Source organism: Molothrus ater, chromosome 4 (genome assembly GCF_012460135.2).
Source record: "Molothrus ater isolate BHLD 08-10-18 breed brown headed cowbird chromosome 4, BPBGC_Mater_1.1, whole genome shotgun sequence".
NCBI lineage: Eukaryota > Metazoa > Chordata > Aves > Passeriformes > Icteridae > Molothrus > Molothrus ater.
Genome location: NC_050481.2, coordinates 24,450,218 through 24,475,379, shown reverse-complemented (window position 1 = coordinate 24,475,379; position 25,162 = coordinate 24,450,218). Strand labels below are relative to the sequence as shown.

The following is a 25,162-nucleotide window of genomic DNA, read 5'->3' as shown; positions in this document are numbered from 1 at the left end:
CATGTCCAGGAATTTTGCATGCCAGCAGGACTGCAATAGTTTATGGTCACTGTCTAAACAGTGTGATATTTCTTCAAGCTTCTCTCTGTTCCTAAGAAAAAATACTAACAAACAAATGGGTCATGGATGGAAACTCTGGTCAAGCAGTGAGTCAGGCCTTCAGGGAAAACTGCTTTTGGCCACCCTGCACCTCGGGGAGAAGATTGGACCAGTTGTTCCATCAGGATGAGGAGCCACAGCCGAGCAGGGTGGGCAGAGCCGTGACCCCTTCCCCCAGTGCTCAGTCCCAGCTGTCTCGCCATGTTGGCCCTCAGCCCCTGCAGCCAGACTGAGGGGCCTGGCAAGTGCAGTGGTTTGTGTATTGCCCGCCACTTATGAAGAACCTTTGCTTGTAGCCTGAAGGTGTCACAGCACACTGAGTGGTTTTTGCGATGGTTTTAGGTGTGCTACAAACAGCTACTGCTGTTTATTGCCCAACAGTAATGACAGGAAAAGCAAACAGCAGGTAGAATTTGCTCCAAATGACAGTGGGATCCAACCCAGCCACCGGAAAGCCATATAATATTAATCCAGATGTCTGATTTCCTCTGAATCCCGCTGTTAACACAACCTGTTAGCACCTCCACTAATTGCTTATGGAACGAAAACTGAGCCAAGGAGACCTGCCACCAATAGTGCATGAACTGGATGAGGAGAAAAGATGCATAAGGATGACAACAGTGATCCCACCACATCCGGGGAATGCCACACATTGAAATCTGTGGTTCACTTTCAGACTCTGTCCTTCCTGTACTGGGATGGACAGCATGGATAAGGCGTGCAGGGCTGCAGGAGTGAGGCCTCTCTACAGAGGGAGGGTGGTGCTCAAAGCGGGAGCCAGGCACACCCTGTGCAGAGGCATTTCATTAGCAGAGCATCGGAGAATCCCTTGGAAAAGAAGACCACTGAGTCTGTTAACCCAGCACTGCCAAGCTCACCTCTGAACCATGTTGCCGAGTGCCACATTACACATCTTTTAATACCTCCAGGTATGGTGGTTTCACCCAGGCACCCTGTTCCAACGCTTGACCAACCTTTCAGTGAAGAATTTTTTCCTAAAATCCAATCTAAACCTTCCCTGGCATTGTCTATACACTAAGTCTTATTTTCGGGGTCTGCTGTTGCGTTTCCTTCTTCCTGGTGTGTATTAGTTCCTTTTAAAGAACAGAAGACACGATCCAAGCAGCTTCGGAAGAGCGAGGCCAATGTTTCCTCTTTCCCGAGGGAGGAACAGCGAATGCCACATCTCACACTTCCAAGAGCAGCCGTTCCTCCCCAGGGACACACCGACGAGGAATGGTGCTAAAATTAACGCTTTATTAACACCTGGCACTTCCTGCTTTGAACAAAAGCTTTAGAAATCGGCTGCTCGGGATGGTTTATTTTTCGCTCCAACGAGCAGCGAGCGCCCGCCCAGCCCGAGGCGGGAGCCGGCAGCTGAAGGTTCCCCGCCCCGGGCCCCCCATCCCCGCCGCGGGGCCGCTGCCAGGGGCCGCCCCCCGCTCCCGCGGCGCCGCCCTCCCTCCGTTCCTCCCTCCGTGCCGCCGCTCCCCCGGACCCCGTGACGGCCCCGTCCCGCCCCGGCAGGCGGGAGCGCGGGCAGCGCTGGGTCCCGCTCGGCGCGGAGCAGCCATGGGCTCGGCGGCGCAGCTCCCGCCGCCAGCGCCGCTCGGGGAATGCGAGCGGGAAGCGGGGGCGGCGGCCGCCCGGCACCGGCGGCGCCCGGAGGAGCAGGTGGGTGCCCGCCCGTGAGGGGTCTGGGAGGGCGGGCCGCGGCTCCGGGGCTGCCCCCGCCGCCGGGCGGCAACAGAAAAGCAGCCACGCTTCTGATTCCTCTCCCGTGGCGTTCCCGGTACAGCCCACCCGTGCGAGCCGCTCCCGGGTAACGCTCCATTGCGGCGGGGCTTATGCAACCTGCGTGGGGCTGCCCACGCCTGGTGCTGGGGTGTCCCGCCTGTGGGCCCGCCTGAGCCTCGTTCTTCCCTCCGGGACGCTTAGTCCGCCTGGGGAAAAATGGGAGCAGAGGTACGAGGGTAGTCCCGGCACGGCATCCACATGGATCTCCTGGAAATAACCAGGGTGCTCTTGCCATCCCCGGAATTCCCCCCAGTAGTTCAGCTCTTGTGTGCGTTCACTTGAGTATTTTAAGCTTTTAGTCTCTATATTACTTAGGAGACGTAATGTACTGTAATTGGAGGAAAACACCAACTCTTTTTTTTTTTTTTTTTTTTTTTTTGTCTGCTTCAGGATTTATTTTTTTTTATGGCATGGAAGTGGGCATTTTGCTTAGGAGCCGTTTTCCTATTGTTAGCTGTAAACTGCCTTTCCAGGCACTCTTTTGTTTTGTAGACAGCATCGTCCCGGTGTTTAGACAAAGGCAGCGCTCTTAATGCACCTTTATTGATGTTTCATTTAAAGGAAAAACGAACACAACCTTTTTCATGCTCAATAGTAGAATGCAATGATCAGCTCTGAAATATACTAGCGCTCATGATTGCACAGGGGCAAACAGAGCTGCGGGAGCGCATCCATAAGTAATTTCCGAATGGTTTTGATTGCATTAATCATTTTTGTTGAAAATTCTTATAAGATGCTCTTCAGTTAACCATAAATGAGCCATGTCACAGCTGAGATCGTTTAATACTGGAAAGTGTCTGGTAGTACTTGCCTGACATGACATCTAGAAGCGGGCCGCTTTCAAAGATTCTGGTACTTGAGAATTCACTTAGCCACATTTACGCCACGTTTACGTAAGTCAGAGCATCTTCTTGCCCCTTTCTCTAGAAAAATGGGGCAGAGCAGAGCACATGCCCGAATGTAGGGTAAGGACAAATGCACCCAGGGAGGCTCAGAGTTCTTGCTCAGTCCATAAGCCCTCCTGCAGGATGTCACAGGAGGCAAGCAAGGAATATTTGGTGGTTCTGGTTGCTCTCCTTCCTTGAAAGAGAGGTTAAAAAGTTGCATCAGATCATCTCATGCATTACTGTGTTCAAACTAGTTGTAATTCCTCGCCATGGAGCTTTTCCCTGCAGTTTACAGCTGCTTCTTAGCGACGGGTGTGTTGTGGTTTCAAGGGGTGGTGCAGGCTGAAGAGCTGCCTTCAGTGGTGCCTAAACACATTTTCAAATGAAACTGGTAAATGTACTTGGTGGCCACAGCCACACTTAGCTGACAAATTCTCTTTCCACTTTTCTCAAGCACAGGTAGTGATCCTGGACCTTTTTGACAAGTTGGGGTGTAGCAATACGAGAATAGAGATTTTAAATATGCCACAAGGAAGAAGGAGAAAATCCTTCCTGATTCTTGGATATGTTTCACTGTCATAGCACAGAGTAGTTTTTCTGCATACTGAGGTGCAGTCAGCTGGGGAAATAATAAAGTAGATTTGGAAATAAGAATTATCACTTGCCTGTATTTAATATACAGAGAGAATTAAAATATTGGATAAAGTATCAGTAAAAATAATTGGATAAATATTTTATTTTTATGTGTAGGGAAGACATAAGGACACAGGGAGCTGGTGGTACCTACACTTGCTGCAAACTTTGACAGAAAGTCCCAGATTCTTTTGTTCAAGAGAAGAACAAAGTTTTAGCTTGATTTGGAGGGGCTCCTGTGTCACCAAGCCTTGTAACTCTCTGTACCTTTTTTGCTTTCTTGAGTGTGTTCAGTTTTCTCTCAAAATAATCCTTTTCGCCCCCCTTTTTTTGCTCTCATGGAGGAATTGTTGCTGACCTCTGCTGTTCCAGCGGGCAGGGATCCTGTTTCCAGGCTAGGTTCTTACTGGAATCTCTGGTGGAGGCCCAGCGCTGTGGCTGTGTTTGCTGAGGGTGTTTGCACTGCCAACACAGGCTCTGGTCCTCAACCTGTGTTTTCCTGTTCCGTGCCTCTCCTGAGCTATGAATGCGTGCGCCACTTTAGTCATATGTGCCATGCAAAAGGAAGGAGTCAAAGTCTGCTTTGCTGTTGGTATAAATGCTTATTTCTCTCATCAGGTGTGAAGTGAAGCCTGCATGATAGAAAATCCTTTGGCCTTTTTTGAGAGGGACTTTTAGGTGAGGATCTGGTGCTTCAAACCTGGGTGTGATTTGGTTTTTCCCATTTCCTGCAAAATAAACACAGTTTGTATAAGATCATACCTTGTAACAGAAAACTAAAAGAATACCTTCCTGACAAGCAGGACCTAAGTAATAATGAGTACACTCTTTAATTTTTTTTTTAAGAAAGAACACCCTGTAGGAAATAAATCAATTAATGCCAAACCCTCTGGCTTTAATTTTTTATTGAAGCTTGTTATTGTGTCAGTGCAGGCATGCTTAATGAAATTACTGACAGGTACATTTTTGTATGGATGGTTACATATCTGTACATTCTGAATGGATGGATAGGTAACTAAATGTTAGACATAGCCTTTGAAATTCATTATTGCAATAGACTGCAGAATTACCTACTTCTGTGATTAGACTTGAAAGCTGAACTGGATGATAATTTGATTTGTGTACTTTGTAGGTTTGCATGCAAAGCTAATTACACCTATTTTAGTCTTCAAAGCACTGCAGGACCTTGGTAGTTTCTTCCACCTCTCCTGTATTGCAGTGCTGGGGTTCAGATAGTTCTAAGTGAAAGCACCCAAAGATTCAGCTGCTCCTGAAGCCATGTGAGTAGGTTGCTGCTTTGCCCCTCAAGATCACATTTTTTTCCTAACTGTTGATAGCTATTAGTCAGACACATCAATTGTCCTGTATTTTCAACATCACTAGAGATAAGGACCTCAAACCTTCTTCTCTAACCCACTTCCTAAAATAGGTTAGCCACTGTCACATTACTGCATTGTAATCTCATCAACACCTGTAAATTAAACTATTAAATAAGAATAGAAAAGCGTGAGCGTGTATTAATAAAAGTTGATGCAGAAGTCCTGTGTTTGCATCGCCTGCATCCTGCACATGCCCTACAGCAGGGCACGAGGTGGTATCAGTGGGATGCACAGCCCCTGTCTGTCTAGAGGGACTTTGGAGCCACGCTCTGTGTCACAGTGGAGCTCCTTCTGTACTGAGAGCTGTGGGCAGTTCTGTGTCTGGGCAAGAGTGGGGTTTAGTTCCTTGTAATCAAAGTTGAAGGCAATAAAAAAATTCCCAGTTGCTTCAATGAGGCCAGGATTTCCACACTGGTTTAAGATACACAGAATCCACAGTGCTGTTCAAGTGTAAAGCCAAGGCTTCTAGAAAAGTTTAAGTGCAGAGTTAGTACGTGATACGTGTATTTACAAGTAGATTTATTAGCGTAGACTATCACCTTTTCATTAACCTGAGTTTGTAAGCCTTTGGGATGTTTTATTATTAGTTTGAACAGTGTTTTATGGCTGTACATGGAGTATTTTATCTTCTAATTGATGGCTTCAGATTAAGAGGTGCTGTTACAAAAGGGCTTCGAGAATTGAGAATTTTGTTGAGGAGGTATGGGTGTCTCAACTAAGTTCAAGCCCTGAACTTTTTGAATATCTTTACAGTATCACTAGTATTTCTCCAGAATTAGGAGGATGAGTAGAAACAGAACTAGAGAATAATATCAACAGACCTGTGGTATGCCTTGTGTAAAATCTTCATCTTCCACTGTTGGGTGGTTGTGTGCTGTGTTGCTCAGAATGGCATAATTTCATAAGTCAGTAATGATCAAGAATTATCTAAAGTACACTTGTATATGTGGAACTTGCAATGCCTAAGGCTGGAAACCTATTTCTAATTTATTCTACACTGAGATAATCTGAAAATTGTAGGTTTCTCCTGCTTACAGTTGTTGGAATTTGTTTCCAAAAGTAGTCATACTTGACAAGGAGGACTTAATCCCAAATTTGTTCTGGCTCTACAGATAAATGAACTCTGTTGCAGAGGTTTGTAACAATAAAATAATATATGATAATAACTTTCTTAAAAGCATTATTAAGTTTTCTGGGGCTTAACAGCATTTGAAGAAAAAACCCCCAACCCTTCAAACATACCTACAATAGCTAGGATAATATACTCTGTTTGAATGATGGGAAGATCCCATTTTCTTAAAGAAAAAAATTTTCTGGAGATAGTGAATAGAAATAGCCTCCCCTTAAAAGGCAGAATTAAGAGCTGTTGCTTTTCAGCAAGCCAGTGCATTTGATACCACACTGAATGTACAGGGATTGCAAACCGTTGTGCTGAGTCAAGCTGACCAGTTTTAGTAGGGGACCCTGATAAATGAAATCCAATGGAAATTAAATGTTGCAGGTGTAATGAAAAGATGGATTAGACACTGCATTTGATCTAGGCTCTATGTAAAATTGCAGTACAGATGGGATCAAGTTTCAGGGACAGTAGCAGGAGCTGGGAGTGTAAACATCATCCTGAAGTGGGAGAGTGAGGCAGTAGATCTTGACATGGGGGCAGGCAGGTTTCCTCTCCCATGGACCCTCCTGTGCCAGCTTCCTGTGTTTCACACTTTCTCATCTGGTCCTCTGATTAGTGGGGAATTTACTCGTGAAATTATGCGACATTTTTTGTGTTGATCAAGGGAAGCCTCTATTCTTTTAGAAGTATCTCTCTTCCACCCATACACAAGTTAAAGTATCTGGAAAAGTCTTTTCATCTCTTTAACACAAAACTTCTCCTGGTATTTCAGAGTTTGTTCCAGCAACTGTTGATTCTAAACTTGAGTTGCTCTAAAAGCTGGCTGAAGGGAATCCGGTGCTGTTGCTTTTCTTATGTTGTTGCTTGTTTCTATAGAAACATCTTGTCTCAATTTTATAAATGATTTCTAGATTCTTGCTGTAAAATGAATGTTAACCCAAGCTTTGGTTTGCAATCTTCTGTTTAAACTTCCTCTAAGTATGTAACTTTTATTGATAGCTACTATAAAGTACTTTCGGTATTAAGAATTTTTCTAGTTTTCTTGCATTTGCTTCTTTTTCCCAGAGAAAGAAGTTAAACTTAGTTTGTTGTCTTGTTTTTCATCTGGAATTGAGGGGGGGTTTTTTCCTCATTTCCAAATTGATTGATCTTTTCATAGTTAAATACCAGATTAAAATTAGCCTAGAGAAATGAAGCTGGTTGGTTGGTTGGGTTTTTTTTTCTCCAGACAGTTGAAATTAATTTTGTTATCTTTGTAGTCTGTTGGCTCAATATGAAGATCTTTTTACTGCTTACGTTTACAAGGTTAAATACTGATTGTTAATTTTACGCTAGCTAAAGATGCAAAGGGAGACCGGTCTTTTCCTGTAGCAAAGAGGAAGAAAATGAGAGACATTGCCAAAAAATCATTTGCCCTTCTTGGGCAGATTTCACTTTCTTTTAATTAAATGTAAGATATCATTTAAGTACAAGAAGCAGAGTGAGATCCACCTGAGATCAGGTGCCAGGTGTTACCAGTCATAAAACTGTTTTGCATATGTGGAGGAGTAGGAAACAGAAAGGCAGCACCCACCCGGCCAGTGCATCAGCAGGGCTTGTGCTGGTGCCCTGCAATGGGGTGAGGCTGTGCTTTGCACAGAGAGCAGGCCACCAGCTGGGAACCTGCTGTTGGCTGCAAATCTCCAGAGCCTGTCCATGGCAATCCACTGGGTGGTCATATGGCTGAGTACCAGCGAGATTGGATCATTCCTTTCTTCAGGACTTCCATGGTTGGCTACCCAACTATTAAATATCTGTAGCTGCATGTTGGCTGGTGTGTCCCTTTCTGCACCCAGATGAGTTGGTCTCTTATTCTGGAGGGGAGAGAACTTGTGGTTTCTTCCATCCTGGTCTCTGTCATCTGCTCACTTTCTTCTCTTTTATTGTTTTTCATTATGAGTGGTCCTGAAGTATTTTCAGTTTCAGTTTTCATCTTCTGTAAAAGATAACTCTGAGGCACTCTCTTCTGAACATTAACATCCCAACTTCGTGAAAAATACTCCTATGTTTTTGAAAGCAAGCTTGTTCTTAAAGTCATATCTCTCTGCCTTTTTTGACATTTAGGTGTCTGTGGGCTTCAGATAGCAGACACACCACCTGTTCCCTGGAGTAAAAATAACCATGACAAGTAAAATAGATAGTGAGCAGTTAAACGTTGCAGGGAAAACTTCTTACTTGGAAAAAAAAAGAAATGTTCAGAAAAAAGAGAAACGTTCAGATGGGTGTGTAAATGTGATATCCCTGCATTTCTTTATTAGAGGGTTGGGTTTTTTTTAATATCTCATTCAGAAGTCATCTCTGCATTCTTTATTACAGTGGTTTTTTGATGTCTCATTTAGATGTAATTAAACACGTGCTTGCTATGGTACTCAAAAGTGATTTTTTTTCTCTACAATGTGGAAATAATTCTCTTAAATATGCCATTCTTTTTCTTTCTTTTATAACTATACGTATGATGAATTGTGATCGGAGGCATGTCACACAATTTAGAGACACTGCTGCTTTTCTGTGTTGGAGATGAACATTGTGTATACCTTTTGTGTCTTCTCTCATTGCCTTCTTTGCCCAGCAGCACTTTTTTGACTGTAAAATCATAAGCTTTTACATGGAGAGTAGTTATTTTCCCAATTCATTGGCCTTTTTTCCTCTGTTGTTGGAGTTCAATGTTTGCCTAATGCCCTTTCAGGCAGTAGATGCAAGAAAAGAGGCAATTATAGACTTGTACTCAGCCTGGTACTGTTGTTAAGTCTGTGGTGGGAATTTTTCAGGTTGTTTGAGCAAGAGAAGACTGTTGAGGTTTCTTCTATTCATTAGTCATGACCAAATACAAGAGCACTACTTGGTTTGCTTCAATGGATCTTGTACCTTCAGAGTGGTGGAATGGATTTATTTTTCTTAACATCCTGAATCTTCATGTGGAGCAGGTTCCTTGTGTTCATCTATTCCCTCCTTCCACAAAACAAAGGCTCTTGTGTTTTATCCAATTATTTCACTCAAGTGAAAGTCAGTTACTTGGTTGGTCTTTTCCACACACACAAAAAAATCCCAAACTAAACACAGCATCTCAAGTTTCTTAGGCTAAATGTGGAAAACTGGGGATCAAGCTGCTGCTTCAGCAGATGATATGCCCGGAAAACATAACTATACCCGTACTCCACACGGCCACATCAGGGGTGAGCTCACAGAACTGAAACTTGGGGTTACTTTAGAGCTGTTCAGTCCTCCCAGCAGAAAAAATAAATGTTAAATCTGCGCTCCCATGCTCTTTTTTATTAGAAAATAACTTCCCATGTGTGTAGGGTAGTTTTGTGCCCCTCTTGGATCCATTTGTGTTCTGCATCCTCCACAGGCTTGGCAGACTTTCTTGGTGTGATCTGCAAATGGTCAGGGGCAGGAGCTGTGTGCTCTCAGCAATTTGAGGGGAAAAGACCATAAACTGGCTACATTACACTTAGGAGATGCAGACAGGGATCAGTCATAGGCCATTGAGAAGAGTTCAGTGCTAACTTTATCCTTCTCTCCCAGGGAATAGCATATGACTCACTGCAAAGATGGCTTCTTTCTGGGGGCAGGATGTTCTGATGGGATCTCATGTTTCACTGCCTGGTCAAAGCACCCTTTGATAGGAAGGGGGTAAGTAAGAAAAAGATTGTCCCATCAGGCTGGTGTGGAGCAGCCTCTGCTCGTGACATACCATGTGTTTTCCTGAGTTTAGGAAGCAGTGAGTTTCAGTGAATGCATGGAAGTTTGCCATAAGCAGGGGTAGTTAGTGGTCAGAACACAGGGAATTTTGTGTTGTGTTGATGACAAACATAACTGGAAAAGCCACAACCGGATGTTAGTTGGGTTCAGTAGGATGAGGGAGGACTTTACCTTCTTTGTTGTTTTAAAGCTAGTCAAGGAAAAGACTCAATTAAATGGGAAATTTTTTTCCAGAAGCACTTCAGGGATGAGGGAGCATCAGCTGTTCTGGAAGCAGACAGAACTTGGCTCTTAGTAGCTCCTCTGTGACCTCCTTGTAAGGTTTCATTCTGGAAAAAGGTGATTTTATGGCATCCTGCATCACATCTGTGAGGGCCTGTCATGGTTCTCCTTGAAGCATCAAAGTCCCTAAGCTATTTGACCTTAACAGAGGGGAAAACTTAGTTCCAGGTTTCAGTATAAAAGCTTTTCAGAGTTTGGATCTTCAAGTTCTGACTCACTCCCACTGCCAGTAAACAGTGGGAGACAGCAGACCATGGCTTTGCTGATGAAAATGTGCCATTTTGAACAGGGAGGGAAATTTTAAAACACCAAACATCTGAAAAGACCAGAGGAATTGATGGGAACCTGCAGGTACCAATGGGTTTGTGAAGGACATTGTGCATGCTGAGCAGTGGAGTGGGTCAGGTGCTTCCTTTTCTGTTCTGTACAATAACTCTCTTTTTTATCTTTAAATAATTTAAAATAAAAACTTAGAAACCATATACAAAATTGAGTATGGAGTGCTGCAAGCACTGGAGCCCCCAGCACAGGAAAGACATAGACCTGCTGGAATGAGTCCAGAAGAGAGCCATGAAGGGGCTTAGAGATGATGAAGATGCACCTCTCCTGTTAAGACAGGCTGAGAGAGCTGGGAGAAGCTCCCTGGAGCCAAGGCTCCAGGGCTCTATAGAAGGCTCCAGGGAGCCATTATAGCACCTTGCAGTGCCTAAAAGGAGAGAATTGGAGAGGGACTTTTTACAGGGGCATGTAGGGATAGGACAACGGGGAATAATTTCAAACTGACAGAGGATAGATTCAGAATTCAGACTAAGTCATCCCAGTAAGTCTAAAATAAAATTACATTGATGTAAAATTAATTTAAATTACAGTAAGAAGTAATTCATTACAGTAATTTGATAAGAAACATTAGGTTAGGAAACAAATGCAATCAGCATTTCTAATACATTCTGGTTTAGACTTATTCACTTAGGAAAGCCTTGTTCTCCTTTCTCCTTCAGGAATAATATCATATGTGTATATTTGGTGAGTGTCTTTTAGCCAGTTGGAGGAAGGGGGAAAGAGGATTCTTGTCTGGGAGGCAGTGCTGCTGTTCCTGCCTTTTCAGAAGATATTTTGGGCATATATTAATCTATATCCATCCATCTAGATCTCTGGCTGCACTGCTGTTTCCCCGTCCCTCTGAATTTCTTCACTCCTGTGTTTGCAAGAGTGAGGAAAGGCAAACAAATGACTGAAGTTGAAGTGGCCCTCTCTTACATTCCCTCCTGAGCTGTAGCAGATGAAGTCTGGGAGTGCCCCCTGCATGCACTTAATTACGGGGAGAAGAGCAGCTGGGAAAAGCCTGGAAAGCATGTTTTCTCTGGGGCTAGTGCAGATCAAGAAATTCCCTCTGCTCCCTCCTAATACACAATCGATTCTTAGAAGTTACGAAACCTAGGCTGCGTTCTTGAATTTTAAAATAGCAACTTTGCAACGGAAACTTCGGCTTTTACACGAGGAAGCTCTGGTTTTGCAGAGGCAAGGGGGTGGGCTGCTCAGAATGGGTACATTTCTCTCTTCACATTTTGTCTGTTATGGTAGTGTCTGTCTAGCTTCAGGCTGATTCAGCAAGATTAGTATGAAAATAGCCCTATGAAAATAGTTCAGTAAAAATTAAAGAGTCAGCTGGGAACTGTGTGTTCACTGAAGGCGGCCAATTTCTAAAATTGTTTAGAAAAGTATTTTTTTGTCGGGAAAAAAAAAGAATTTGGTTCTGAGGTTATGATTTGAGAGCTATGGTACATACATGGGGCTGCATGCCATTTTACTGTTGCCCTGAAAGTTAGTGAGAGAAATTTTAGCTGCAGTACTGAAGCTTATTTATAATTCCTTAGCAATTTGGAGTATTGTAACATTACTGGCATTTGCCCTAATCCTGTTTTAGCTACACCTCTGAAAAAAAGTATTTGTCCAGCATGTGAAATATTACACAATAGTAAAGAAAATTATGCCATCAGTGTTTTGTGACTGATCATCTGTTCTCAGCTTCACTTGCTTATTGCTGAGTTGCCTGAAGCAAGATATACTTAGCCTGAATTAACTGAAGCAGACTTTGAAGTCTTGAGAATTTCCTTGATCATTTTGAAAGGTTTTGTAACCTATTGAAAATATTTGGAAAAATAACTTGACACTTGTTCTGTAGTTAAACATACACTTGTCAGTCTCTGTGCCTGGCAGCTCCCTGTGTCTAATCACTTTGGAATCCATGAATGGAATCCCTTGTTTGAGAAGGTGTGGGAGGGGTAATGAAAAAATAAAAAATACCTGGACAACCTAAGTGAGGTGGAATTTACTGTGTTTAGTTTGTTTAAGAGAAGGTGTGCAACTTCTTGCTGTTATTTTACTGAAGCAAGCGGGGCTACAAGTGCAATCGTGTGTCGTACAGCTCCTCATAGCAGGAAGGGCGTAGTTGGCATGAACACGTGTGGTTAATCCTGCTTAGCCCAGTGGGAGCTGCAGGGGACCTGCAGACCTGTGCCTGCTGGCAGCCTCCTGGCCAGTGCTGCACTTGCTCTGTGGGAAGGCTTCCAGGACCTTGCTGAGTACCACTTACAGCAGGGGTGAAGAAGTGATGCGCATGTTTCCCCCCTCCTGGTTTCTCTGGCCATGGCTAGAAAATGTAGTGATTTCTCAGCTGTTCTCTCAGAAGTGGTCTCTGCATTGCTTGATGTGAGCTGTGCTCTGATCCTCTCCGCCATCATCTGTCACATGCTCTCTCTGGTGTCTGCATGCAAGAAGCAAATAAATTTATTTTCCCTTCTCAGCACATCCCTTCTCTTTTCCCCTAGTTGTTGTGGTCAGTATACACTTAGGCTAAGAGTCTATTTGTCTCGCTGTGCTCTTTGGGAATGGAGGGAAAGAGTTCCATTGTGTTCCCAGCCCTGCCAAGTTTACAGGGGCTCACAAGGGGTCCTGCTTCTCTCAAAGAGACTGATCTTGAAACTTTGGGATTATTGATGAGTCAGTGTTTCTTTGAATTAAATTGAATTAAATAAAGCACAGTTAAAGCTAATATGCTGAAGAAAATCCAGTAAGGGGGAGAAAACAACCTGGGCCTGCAAAGTTGGCTGAAAAGAGGCGAGCATCTGTCTGTACATACCCTCCAGTACTGCAGTTCTCCCTGCTCGGGATGTTCTGTAGAAGCACAGAAGGAGTGAACAGAGTATTAGTTATGAACACATTACTATTTAGGCTTTCTGCACCTGGCCCTTTATGAGATTCAGTACTGAAGCTTAAACCAGACTCTTTATGAGTAAGCAAATTTAAAAAAGAAAAAAAAAAAATCCTAGTACTTTCAGCTGAGGGACTGAAAAAACTTGGGGTTTTTCTTCCAGCAGCAGCTGTAGGGCTTTACCCAGAGCATTCAGCCAGCAGGTTCTGCATGGTGGCCTAAAGTCTGACCTAGAAACACAATACTGGCTTCCGTTGGTCTTTGCTGTTTTTTCCGTTGGTCTTTCTGTTGGTCTTTTCCGTATGTCTTTGCTGTATGCTGTATGCATTTTTGTTTTTCTGTAAGAATGGTAACTCAATTTATTATTTGCTCTCTAATGGAAAGCCTGGCACTGTTGTGAAAAGGAATTTCTGTTTCTCTACCAAGACCAAGCCATAGAACAAGGGATGCAGAATAGCATTCATCCTTGAAGATGGAACATGTTTGCTTTGAATCTGGGAGTAGACTAATTGCACATAGAGCTTATGGGCAATTTGTAGGACCTATTGATCAGTCAACTGAATTATTTATGAGTACCTGCTGTATGTATTTTCACTGCTGCCTAATGGAAGCATTAGAAGATTCATGTTCATCAACTTGAAAGCATGTTTGCCCTGTCATACCCAAACACAAGGCAATAAGGTTTTGTGCAAAGAATCTCTGGACAGTAGGGAAGAGAGATGGGATCTCAAACTCTAATCTAGTTACAGTTTACATGGTGAAACATTCCTGTTTTCTGCACTGATATTTACCTGTGGCATCTTCATTTAAAGATGGATCTCTGCCTTCCTGTGCATTTGCTATGCCTCTTTTTATTTCACAAAAAGTCCAGAACTTGTTTCTCCTTCCCTTTGCTTTTTTATACCACCACTTTACATCTGTGCTGACCTTTCATCTGTCTTCCTTTGTCTGACTTGTATGGTTTCTTACACCAACATTGGGACAGATGTTTGTCACTTTCCTGGTGAAATGCAGTGCCCTTCTTTCAGCAGCGATTAGCAGCCCTTCAGTTCCCTGGCCTTCATTGCAAAACACTTCATAGTTCATGTTTAATAACTTGATATCATTCTTGTAGTTCTGGAGATGTTCTGGAGATAGTTCAGCCAAATCCTCTCCCTGGAATTAGAGACATCTCATTCCATTGTGGTTGCCCTGACAACCACAGGCAGGTTGCACAGACAGGTAAGATCTATGACCTGCAGGAGAGCTTTACACCTCCTCTAGAGTGGCATCTGGAGGGGGAGGGAGGCTGTCATGTATTTGTAGCACCACTTCAGATGTCCCAGGTTTGGACAAATTACATCCTTAGCATTGTACCAAGGTCACAAGTTATGTAGCATTTTCAATTTCTTGATTTAAGGAGTAGATTTATTGCATGTGTATCTTAGTTTTATGCGTTCAGATAGAAACAGATGAGAGACTTGTTCAGAATCACAGTAATAAAATTGTACAACATATTTCTTCTTTTTGTCTTCTGCCTACAGGTCCACCAAGAGCAAAGGAACCACAGCATGGAACCTGTGATAGATGACTACAAAAAGATGGGAACTCTGTTTGGAGAACTAAACAAAAGCCTTATCAGAATAGGCTTCACAAGGATGTACTTTGGAGAACGGATAGTAGAACCCGTGATAATTATATTCTTCTGGGTTATGCTCTGGTTTCTTGGCCTACAAGCTCTTGGACTGGTGGCTGTTCTGTGCCTTGTCATTATTTATGTACAACAGTAAAATTTTATAGATACTGATTGGATAGCATATTTCAACACTGTCACTATGTCAGTGGATTTATGTGTTTATGTAAATGGGTGGTATATCAAAAGCTGCAGTGCTTCAAATTGCTGGACTTCCGGTGAGGGGGACTAAAATTACATTTCAAACCAAATCAGCACTGCCCTACTGCATCTTTTAGAAAGGGGAAGTAAGGAGATGTTTGTAATGTAATGGTGTGAAATATACTGTTTTCTGCGCTCTTGGGGCCTTAGCCAAAGGACTGGCTTTTCATTTTCCCTTCCACTCTCCCCATGATCTTGCTTTGTATAGTGAAAATTTCATGTCTGGTTTTAAGAGGACACTTGTGTGTCCTCTTGTGCTCTGTTTCACTGCTGAGAGGGCTCATGTGCTGTTTGTTCCCTGAATCTGCATAATTTGTTAGTGTTTTGCTGAAAAGCTAAATCTGTGCAAGGGAGATTTGGTAACAAACCTGCATTTGTAAGATGAGTACAATTTCCAGACACAAAAGCAACTTTGGGTAAGGTAGTTTATAGTAAGCTCTCCCCCAGGAAACAAGCTGTAGCAGCAAAATGCCCTTATACTAATGTTAGTGACATCAGACAAGACTTCAGCTGTTGTTCAGGAGGAATTGCAATCCTACATTGGCCAAGCAGTCTAGTGTAGCACTGCGTTGTTTTTTGGAAATGTACTCAGCTCCTGCTGCTATTTTTCTTTCTTTATTTTTCGTACTTGCTCTTTCCCCCAGCCCTCCTTCTTAAGATAAATATTTGGATAATTCATGGAGTTTGTAGGTAGTTCCAGCTGCAGTGTTGGACACTTGCCATTCCAGAAAGCATGAATGTTGTCTGCTTCCTCTGGGTGGTGTGACAAGTGGCTGAACAACCAGATACCAGACCAGATCTCTCAATGCTTCCCACGTTTGCTGCAGTGTGGGCCCACACAAGCTAAAGTTTTGTGCACCTAAGCCAACTCGACCTGTTTCCTCATGCAAGGCAAGAATGGAGTTGAAACCAGGTGGTCATTTTATTTAGTAGTCTTAACTGGTTCCTTTCCATACTAGGCAGCAAAAATGCCTACCTACAGGTATATGTCACACACAGCCTAGAGAATAGGTTATATAGATTCAGGAGTGGGTGCAAAATTCACTCCCCTCCCCAGCAGCCACTTCAGGGGTGTGCTGGGTATATCCAAGTTCTCTTCTTTTTCTGAAGAGAAACAGAAAAATAGGACAGAATCTTTACTACTTATACTTTACTACTGCTGCTAAATAGGCTACCAGTTTAATATTTGTTGTACATTACTCTTAGCAAGAAACTTAATTGCAAAAATGATTTCACCTGTGGTAGAGTGAAATTACATATTTGCTTGAAGAGATGTAATAGGAGATGTGAAATTTACAGAAAATTACTCAACCTTTTGCAGTGACTTTTTCCTAAATGTTTTTACAACAATAAATTAGTTGAAGATGTTGTCTTATTCAAAGACTTTTAAAGTTTAGGGAGGGTTCTCTATAGTCCCATTCCTGCAGCTGGATTCTCAAGTCCAGCTTTTTGCATGGATCATTTGTCTGTTAGGCTATTTCCAGGACTCCTGGCCCCAGTTCTTATAGACTTTCCTATTAGGAAAATAATTGTTATTTAGGGCAGTGAACATGAAAGCCCAGCTCCTCTAGAGTCTTTTGTACTGAAATGCCATCTCTAGATGTGTCTCTGTGCTTTTCTAATGAGCAAGTAGTATCCTTCTGTGGAGGCAGGTCACCTCTCTGGATCTTCAGATGACCCTGCATGTGGATTCAGGAGGCTCTGCTGAAGCAGCAGGACTGCAGGACTGAGGCCCAGCTGTGTAGTTAGATGGCAACCTGTGTTGATTGGCACCTGATTAAATAGTTCTGCTGGTGGCAGGGAAATCTTGGACAGCAAGTACAGGCTGAACTCAGAGCCAGGAGCTCTGTACTCAGAAGTGCCTAGGGGTAAGCTTTGGGTTTGTTTCAAGTCCCCTATAAGGAGAACATCTGTTTACATCTTTGCAGATTTGTATAGCTAGAATGATGGAGTTATGTGTATTCTCCTCCTGTATAAGGGCTGTATTACAAAAGCATCCTGTTGTTAAAAGTAAAAAAAAAAAAAATCCTTTCTTTCTTCCCACAATCCAGTTACTGTACAGAGGATCTCATCTAATTCTCTTCATCCCGTAGGAAGAAGTGTATCTGTGCTACCCTTGTTGCTGTAGTTCTGTTGTGTAAAGGTGCTGTGCTGTGAGATGGCATGTGGTATTTCCTTGAAGTGGTGATTGGGCTCTGTACATAAGGAAGGGGGAACACTGAACCACGGGTGTGACCAGCAGCCTCAGTGAGGACATTGTTGATATGCTTGTGACCTTTCAGTGTGAGCAGAGCTGTGACTGTTGCACTCATGAATTCAGTTCAGTTGCTTGTTCAATGTTCATGTTTGTGTACGTGTACTCTGGGGAAAGGTAGGGTAGCTTTGGGGCTGATATTGTGTTTAGTGGATGTCTTAGGTGGTTTTTCTTATGGATAACTATGTCTTGTCCTTTACAGAAGTTTTACCTTTTTAACAACCTGAAAAAACAGTGCTAGTGGTGTAAGGTTGGCTTGAAAATGGGAAAAGAAGAATGCATTGCATGGATAATCCCCCTCTCCTGTTTGGTTTCATACATTCCCTTGTATATAACAATTTGTACTGAAATGTCTGTCCTAAATTTTGTGCTATTACTGTACTATCCCCCTCTCGTTTGCAGGGAAGGCAGGAGGAACTAAGGAAAAGGGGGAACTGGGATAGAATCAGACATAAAGAGTGGAAAGTGGAATGTGGTGAAACGGTGCAAATGTGCGTCCAAAGAAATCTGATCATAAATGTGTGCCAAAAATGGGGGGGAAATGGGTGAACAGTCCTTGCTTGTGTTCTTTATTCCATCCAGAAGGCAAAGGAAGCACCAAATGTTCAAAGGATGTCCCTAGCTAAAAAAGCAAGAGGTTAATTTTTGAAAAGAAAAAAAAGCCAATTTCACAGTTGTCTATATAGTAAAAATTGATAATGTTATTTATGCTGTTACATACTATTATCATTATTGATAGAACTAAAAGCACCTTTATGCATCTGTGTGTAGGACTGTATGAAAGAATTGTCCCTCAAATCTCTGTTAAACCACAACAAACAATATAATTCCTGTTGGCCAGTGTTTTACACATTACAAGCGTTTTACATAGCCTCCATTTTTTAAGGGATGGACTCTTCAGTGCTGTTTCATGCCTGCCAAATGCATAAATGGTTGAAAGAGTGTCTACAGAGAAGCTCTGCAGGAGAATCTTGGAGAACCCTGTTGGCGCTGAAACATCATCGCATCAAAGCTGTCCTTATAAAAAGGAAAAATCTTATTTCTTAAAATCTCTGTATTGAATGAAACCTATGGGAAGCACTTTGTTACTCTTTCTAATAAAAAATATTTCCATCAATGAGATCTGTGAATTCTTTGTGGTGTTCAGAGGTACTTGGGTCCTTTCAAAATGTCATGGTAGGCCCAGATAAAATAGGGCAGTGTTCAGATATCCACTGAAATCAGTTAACTTGCAGCTGGTGGAGGAAAAACTGCAGTACAAGAGCTGAATAGAGTGCATCAGGTCTCTGTGGTCGTATGCAGCAAGTTATGCTAAACTAGAAGAAAATAAATATTAGAGCTAGATGTTGACAAATAATGGTAACGTTATGGTATGAAGTAGCTTTTATTTCACAGCATATCTATTTTGTATTCAGAGCAATCTCTGAAGGGAACCAGATGTAATCAGGGGTGTGAAAAATCCTTTGAAGTGACAATTGCTGTGCCACAGAAAGGTTTGGGTGTTTTCATTTGGTTTTTTTTTTAGATACACATAGAACATTATGTGGTTCAAAACAAATCTACTTCAAGCTGTTGTTTTGGTTTGCTTCTGCAGGTCAGAAAGGTGTTCATTCTGCCACATCCAGCAGACACTTCAATGTATCTGTGTTGCTCAGGATGCTCAGTGAGTTGAAGAGTTTATGTTTTTTTTTAAAGTAGCAAAATTGAATTTTGGTCCTTTGAACTGTTATTGAATGTGCACAAAAGAAACAAGGTTCATTCTTGAATAAATTCAAGCCTTCAGGTTTTATTTCAGTGAAAGTATCTTTGTCAGGCCTTTTATAGGATGCATACAAATTCAGAACAGCCTGGCTTTGGCTCGGATTCTTTCCATCCTGGGTTTTACTCTAGGATTTAGGAACTTCTTAGCCTCTCCCCTCTGCCAGAACTGACAGCTTTATCTGCTTTGTCCATTCCTCCTTTAACTCTGGCATTTCCTTCTCTAGGGGTGTTCACTTTGAACAGTCTTTCTCTGTGCCAAAGGTTCAGGCTTTTTCATCATTCAGTCTTATTTAAAGCCACCTAGACAGAAAATCCATTTTCAGATTGGTGTTTTGTTTGTTTTACTGTGTGCCTGCTTAGCACCAGAGGGGAAAAAATAGAGGATTTTCAAAAACTGTGTGCATGCTGGTCAGTCACTTCTTTTTTACAGTGCTTTTCTGCTGGTTTAGGTGATGGTTACCAAAGTGTGATTTGCATTCACCAAAGAGAGCATTGCAGGTGTGGAGGGTAAGGAGCTGTTGGGAGGCTGGCACCAGGATTTTGAGAACAGGCAGGTCAAGCAAGCAGCACGTGGCTTAGGGTTGTTTCAAGCTTATACAGGCAGGTGGACTTTTAGCTTCTCTTAACTCCTGCCAGTGCCTTGGTTGCTTCCAGGAAAATGAAAAAAATTCATGAATGAATGCAAATTCTCTGAATGCATATAAAATCATCAGTGTTCCTTCTGCTGAAGGAATCTCACTCTGAAGAAAACTGAGCTTTCACCAGCTCTGTTTTTCACAGAGGAACCAAAGGGAATGGGAAAGGGGAATTGGACTAATAATAGTGAGTTTTAACTTGCATGCAAGCTTCTGGTGTTTTCAAATTCTGATATTTTCCTATCCAGATAATATTTATGTCTTGTGTGCACTTGTCACAAGTCTTTATCTCCCCCCAGCCTATATATGTATTTTTTAATTAGTACAAAAGTGAAGCTGCTGTGATAATATATGGTTTTCCCAATTTACTGAGAACTACACACCCTCTTTTTCCCCTCAAGTGGCAGGCGGGGTGTGGCTGGATTAAAACCCTTCTGGTGACAGGAGCTGCTCTTGCTGCAGCCTCAGGGTCACTGTCTCCTTCCAGGGTACAGAAGGCTGCCAGTACTGTTGAAATACCTGGAGTCCCAGTGGCATGGATGGAGAAGAACTGTTATACCACAGTCCAAGGGATTTGATCAGGCAGTGTTTGAGACAGAGCTGTTACAGAGTGCTGTGTAAAGATTTTATGTTCTTCTAATGAAATTTAATTAAGCCTCATTCTTCCTTGGCTTGTCCTGGTGCCATCACCTTGTGTTTGGAATGAATGTTGCTTGTGGCAAATTGTTCTGCATATGGAACCCATCTGTGTGTGTCTAGGCATCTTTCAGTTGTACCATTTACTCTTAATTGCATTTTAAAACATTACAAGGGAAAAGGACTCATCTTCCAGTCCTCATTTGGATGAGGGTTTAATTAATATCTGTGAGAAGGGAGCCAAATTAGTCTCTGGCACACTGCTGAGGGCTTCCTTTCAGAGTAAAAAGATGCTAACTGAGGTATGGGGGATGAATGTGCAAGGTAGATGGATTGCCATACTGTCTAGAATGAAGGGTAGAAAGTGGCCATTCTTCTGTCCTAGTTCACAAGTTAATTGTCTGGGTTTTATTGTAGCAATCTTCCTCAAGCTAGCTGGAACATAATTCCTAGGTGCACGAAATCTGTAACAAGGAAGTGAATTATTAATTAAGGAGAATTCTTTGTCAGCCAAAATCCTTGTCTGTAACAGGAAGTCTCTTCTTGACTCGAATGAAATTTGAGTCAGTGCTTTGGCTTATTCAACCTTCATGTTGAATATTTTACCTGTTTATTGTTTTAAACCATTTTTTCATTCATGTCCATTCTAAAAGCTGGTAATATCAGTCCAAAATTCTTGAAAGCCACTCCTCTGTCAATAGCTGTGACCGGTGGGGCTGAAGGTAGCCTGTGAATATGGAATGGCAGGTCACAGGATGAGACTGATGTGTCTTTAATGCTACCTGGCTGGTGTTACAAAGCCTTCAAGCAGATTTTGGCATTTCCTTTGCTGTCACTTTCTGTATTTATGCATCTTGTTACATGCTGAATGAGAGCTTGCATTAGCCAAGTACCTGATTTCCTCTGACATTTCTCTGAGCCTGTTCTGTGCTGCTGAGCAGACTCCACAGATCTGGGCACCCCCATTGCTGTCCTCTGCTTCCTGCTAAGAGTGGAAATACTGCCTGGCATCCCACTGTCATGTCCTCATCCTAATAGGATTAGGAAAAGCATGATGATGTAGTTTTACTGAGGCAACACACATTTCTATGCCTCTGAATCTTCCTGATGCCAAAAGCGGAAAAAAATTAACAGCTTTGAGTCTACTTTTGATGCTTTGTAGATCAGAGAACTAAAGGCATGCAAGTGTTTGAGTAATTTTGTTTTTCATCATGCTTCCCCGTTTTTTTCATTCAGTTTGTGATTAGAGAGATAAGACAGTATCTGGCTGAGCTCTGTTAGCAGTAGAGTTTAACTTGGCTCTTAGTTAACAGGGTATTCAACACATATGTGCAAATTGCTGTATTTTTTACTTTTCCTTCAGAATATCTCAGAATATTTTTTTTTCTTGTTCTAATGAATGAGCTTAACTTTTTTTTCTTTTTTTTCTTTTTTTTTTCTTTTTTTTTTTTTTTTTTTGCTATTTTCTTTTGCCTTTTTTTTTTTTAAAGGAAGAAAACCAAGCACACTTTGGGGAGCCTCTGTTGCTTGCTTTGGATATACCTCAGTGGTGGTGGGACTGTTGGACAATTTAGTGTTTTGAGCCTCGTTGTTAAGACGCGCCTATCTTGTCAGCTGAGCTTTACCAGCTGCAGGGGAGGGGGGTTAAAGTACAGTTAAGACTAGAGATTAATCTAATTTGCTTGTGCTCTGGTGGCTTTGCTTCAGTTTCCCAGGAGACTAAGCCATGTGTTGTAATGACAATGTTTTCCACAGAACTTTGGAAACTGAGCTAAAGATCCTATAAAACAGAATTGGGGTCTTCATGAGTAACTGTTCTGCCATTAATACTCTGTTCTTCCTTTGCTACTAAAAAAAGTAAATTCAGTGCATTCTGATGTCCTCCACTTATTTAACCCCTCTCCCACCTTTTCTGAAACTTCTTTCTTGACTGCCAGCTTTCTGTCCTGTGTAATACAGACACTAGAGGGAAAAAAAAAAGAAGTTTAGCAATTCCCACTTACAAGGCACTTGCTTCCTGTTTAGAAGTAGTGCAGGCTGACTTTTCCTTCCTAAGTGCTTCAGAGTTCTCTGGGGAAGCTCAGAATCTATTTAATTCAGAGTCATCTCTGCTCCTGTATGAAATGTGTTGTTTCTTTTTACTTGTTTTGATGAGTAGCATTTAAAAGCAGGTTTCTGACTGAGCTTACTGGGGCCTGCTGCTGAAAACTCCCTTTGAGTATTCACAGTGATTTTGTGGTGAGGGGGCTCTGGACGAATTATTAAAGAAGAATAAGAGGACAAGAGCAGTTGGAGCAAGGCGAAGAGTTGTACTGGGGTGTGGGAGATGCACTTTCCATTCCAACTTGAATTCAGCCCTGGGGACTTTTTCAGAAAGCTGAAAGCTGCAAAATCACTGAAGATTCAAAGGGAGTTTTCAACCTTCAGTAACCTTCCCTGTAACACAAAGTCATGAAGATGTTTAGCTGTCATGGGATCTGATAAGATGCAAAGGTTTTTTTGGAGTTTCCCATAAAACACTGGAAGTAGTCGAATCTTTTATTCCCTTAACTTTCAGCACTGTTAATGATTTATTTCCTGCATTCCTGGTGTTTGGGTTTTTTCCGTGTTTGTAGTCAATGAATATTAGAATTAACTTTTGTCTTCTGAGCTCTAACATTCTCTATCTTGACATTTTTGCTCTATGTTTTTATTCAATCCATTGTCATTCACAATGAGCTGGAAGCTTGTTAGATGCTGCTGTTGACAAGGGATTTCTAGCCTGCCTGGAAAAATATCCTTGTGTTGCCCTTTCTCAGCCTGGGTCCCAAGGTGTGTTTCCATCAAGGTTCATTCCATGGTGGGTTTGAAGCACACCTGCATCCTGGCTTTTTGGCACCCTGGGAAGAAATCCATCAGGGCTGTTTCATGGCAGCACTGTTGTGAAGGACAATGTGGTTTGTGACAGGAGTCACCTGCATCTCCAGTGACCTTCAACAGGGCAGGCACCTCCTTGCATGGGCTGCCCCTCCTTGCCTGGGCAAGGACAACTCTGGCTCTCTCTGGGAGTGTAAAGCATTTGCCTAGATTTCTGACTGATGGTTTAGGTGGAATCCTCTGCCAAGTGCATATTTGCATGGACTAAAATAGAACAGGCTCTGAGCTTTAAAAACAAACTAAGGGTGGGTTTCTGATTTTCTCCTTTGGGGCTTTTTGTAAAGAGTACATAGAATAGTTTATTTCTCAAATTAAGAAGTGACATTTGAACTATTCTTTTGTAAAATGAAAACACAGGGAATCTTTAAACATGAGTCTTCCTATTTCACTTCCCAGGACATCCTGGGGTTTCCATATGTCCTAGCAGTTGCCTGAAGAGCCCTGCCACAGCCTATTTCCTTGTGGTGGCTGTGTTTCAGCAGATACCGTGCCAGCTGAATGTGTGTGGGTGTCCTCTGTGTCTTGCTGAATCAACATTTTTTACTTGCTGAATTCAAAAGCACTTTATTGAGAGGAAAAGAAATGGAGTTTACTGCATGAAAAATGTATACAGGCACAAGGCTCCATGCCATCATTACTGTAAAAAAGCACTGAAGCATTCCATGGAAAAATTTCACAGTTAATAGAGCCTTACATTGGGATGATTATCTTTCTTACCTCTTCCTGCTTCAATGACTTTACTAACAGCAGAAATTTGTAAAACCACTGTAGCATTGCAGATCACAGGTATGTAATATCTGTTACTTTCCCAGCTGGACAACGAGCTGTCACAGTAAAAAAATTATTAAATGTTTGTTTTGTTTCTTTCAGGAGTGTCCCCTTCCTATTCTGCTACCAATAATACACACATAAATGAAACTACTGTTTTACTTAGAAGGTCAATGCTACAAAACCCAGCTTAAAACATCTTCACATACTGCACACAGTACTTTTAATTTCCATAGAATCTCATGTCTCGAAACTTAGGTCTTTCATCTTAAGGATCAGTGCAGGGGCCTGCTTCCTTGAGCTGTGCCTGGCACTTCCCTGGCTCCCATTCTGGTCTCCAGCCCCACAGTGAGCAGGGAGCTCTGCACTTCTCTCTTCATCAGTCACATAACATGCTGCTCTGGCAAATTGTCTCTCAGACACAAAACTAAAGCTCACATGAAGATGGGAAGGAGCTGTCAAATTCCCTTCAGGGTCACAAAGAGGGGTGTTCAGCACTCAAAGGCACCAACAGCAGGAGCCAGTAGGTACTTAGGTGCCAGCTTGCAACAGAATCAGCTGTAGACTGGACTAGGACTGGACTGGCTCCTGAGTTTCAGACAGCCTGAAGAGCTGTTGGTTGTTTAATTAAATTGAGCTTTTATTTGGTTTGTGTTCAGTCACTCAAGAGATCTCCAGCTCTTCCCAGCGATGTACAGCTTGGACATGTGTGAGCCAAAGTGCAAATGTGTCCTGGTGCTGAGAAACTCTTTTGTAGCAGTCCTTTATAGTGCCCCTCTCTGCAGCAGTTCAATCACTATTGTCTCCAAAAATTGCCTACTGCAAAGCTTTTTTTGAATACTTTTGGACTCTCAGCATGGTAAAGCATGTTTCTGCTTTAGTGTGTTATTTCTGTTCTTGAGTGGGACTTCCTGCTTCTTTGTGGGTAAGGGCAAAGCAGGAACTAAGCTCTGCAGTAGCATTAACTTGTGCAGAGAGGGAAAAAAGAATTTAAATTATTTATGTGCCTCATGGCTTACTTTTGAGCTGATCTTCAGCAAACTCAGCTCTTCTTAAGCCTTTGATACTTTCATAGGTGAGCCTTCTCCTTTAAAAAATTAAATAAAAATAGTTTTAAGCCTTTTCCTGTATTTGGCTTTTCCAGGAAGTTTAGCACAGTTGTAGCTTTTG

The 25,162-nt window shown here is 42.3% G+C and overlaps 1 protein-coding gene across 1 annotated transcript; it reads left to right on the top strand.

Moving 5' to 3' along the window:
* Positions 1–1,413: 1,413 nt before the first annotated feature.
* Positions 1,414–18,393, top strand: FAM241A (family with sequence similarity 241 member A). The gene is made up of 2 exons (XM_036382504.2): positions 1,414–1,773; positions 14,673–18,393. Exons 1-2 carry the CDS (start codon positions 1,414–1,416, stop codon positions 14,916–14,918), a joined length of 606 nt encoding a protein of 201 aa, XP_036238397.2. The 3' UTR covers positions 14,919–18,393.
* Positions 18,394–25,162: the final 6,769 nt, after the last annotated feature.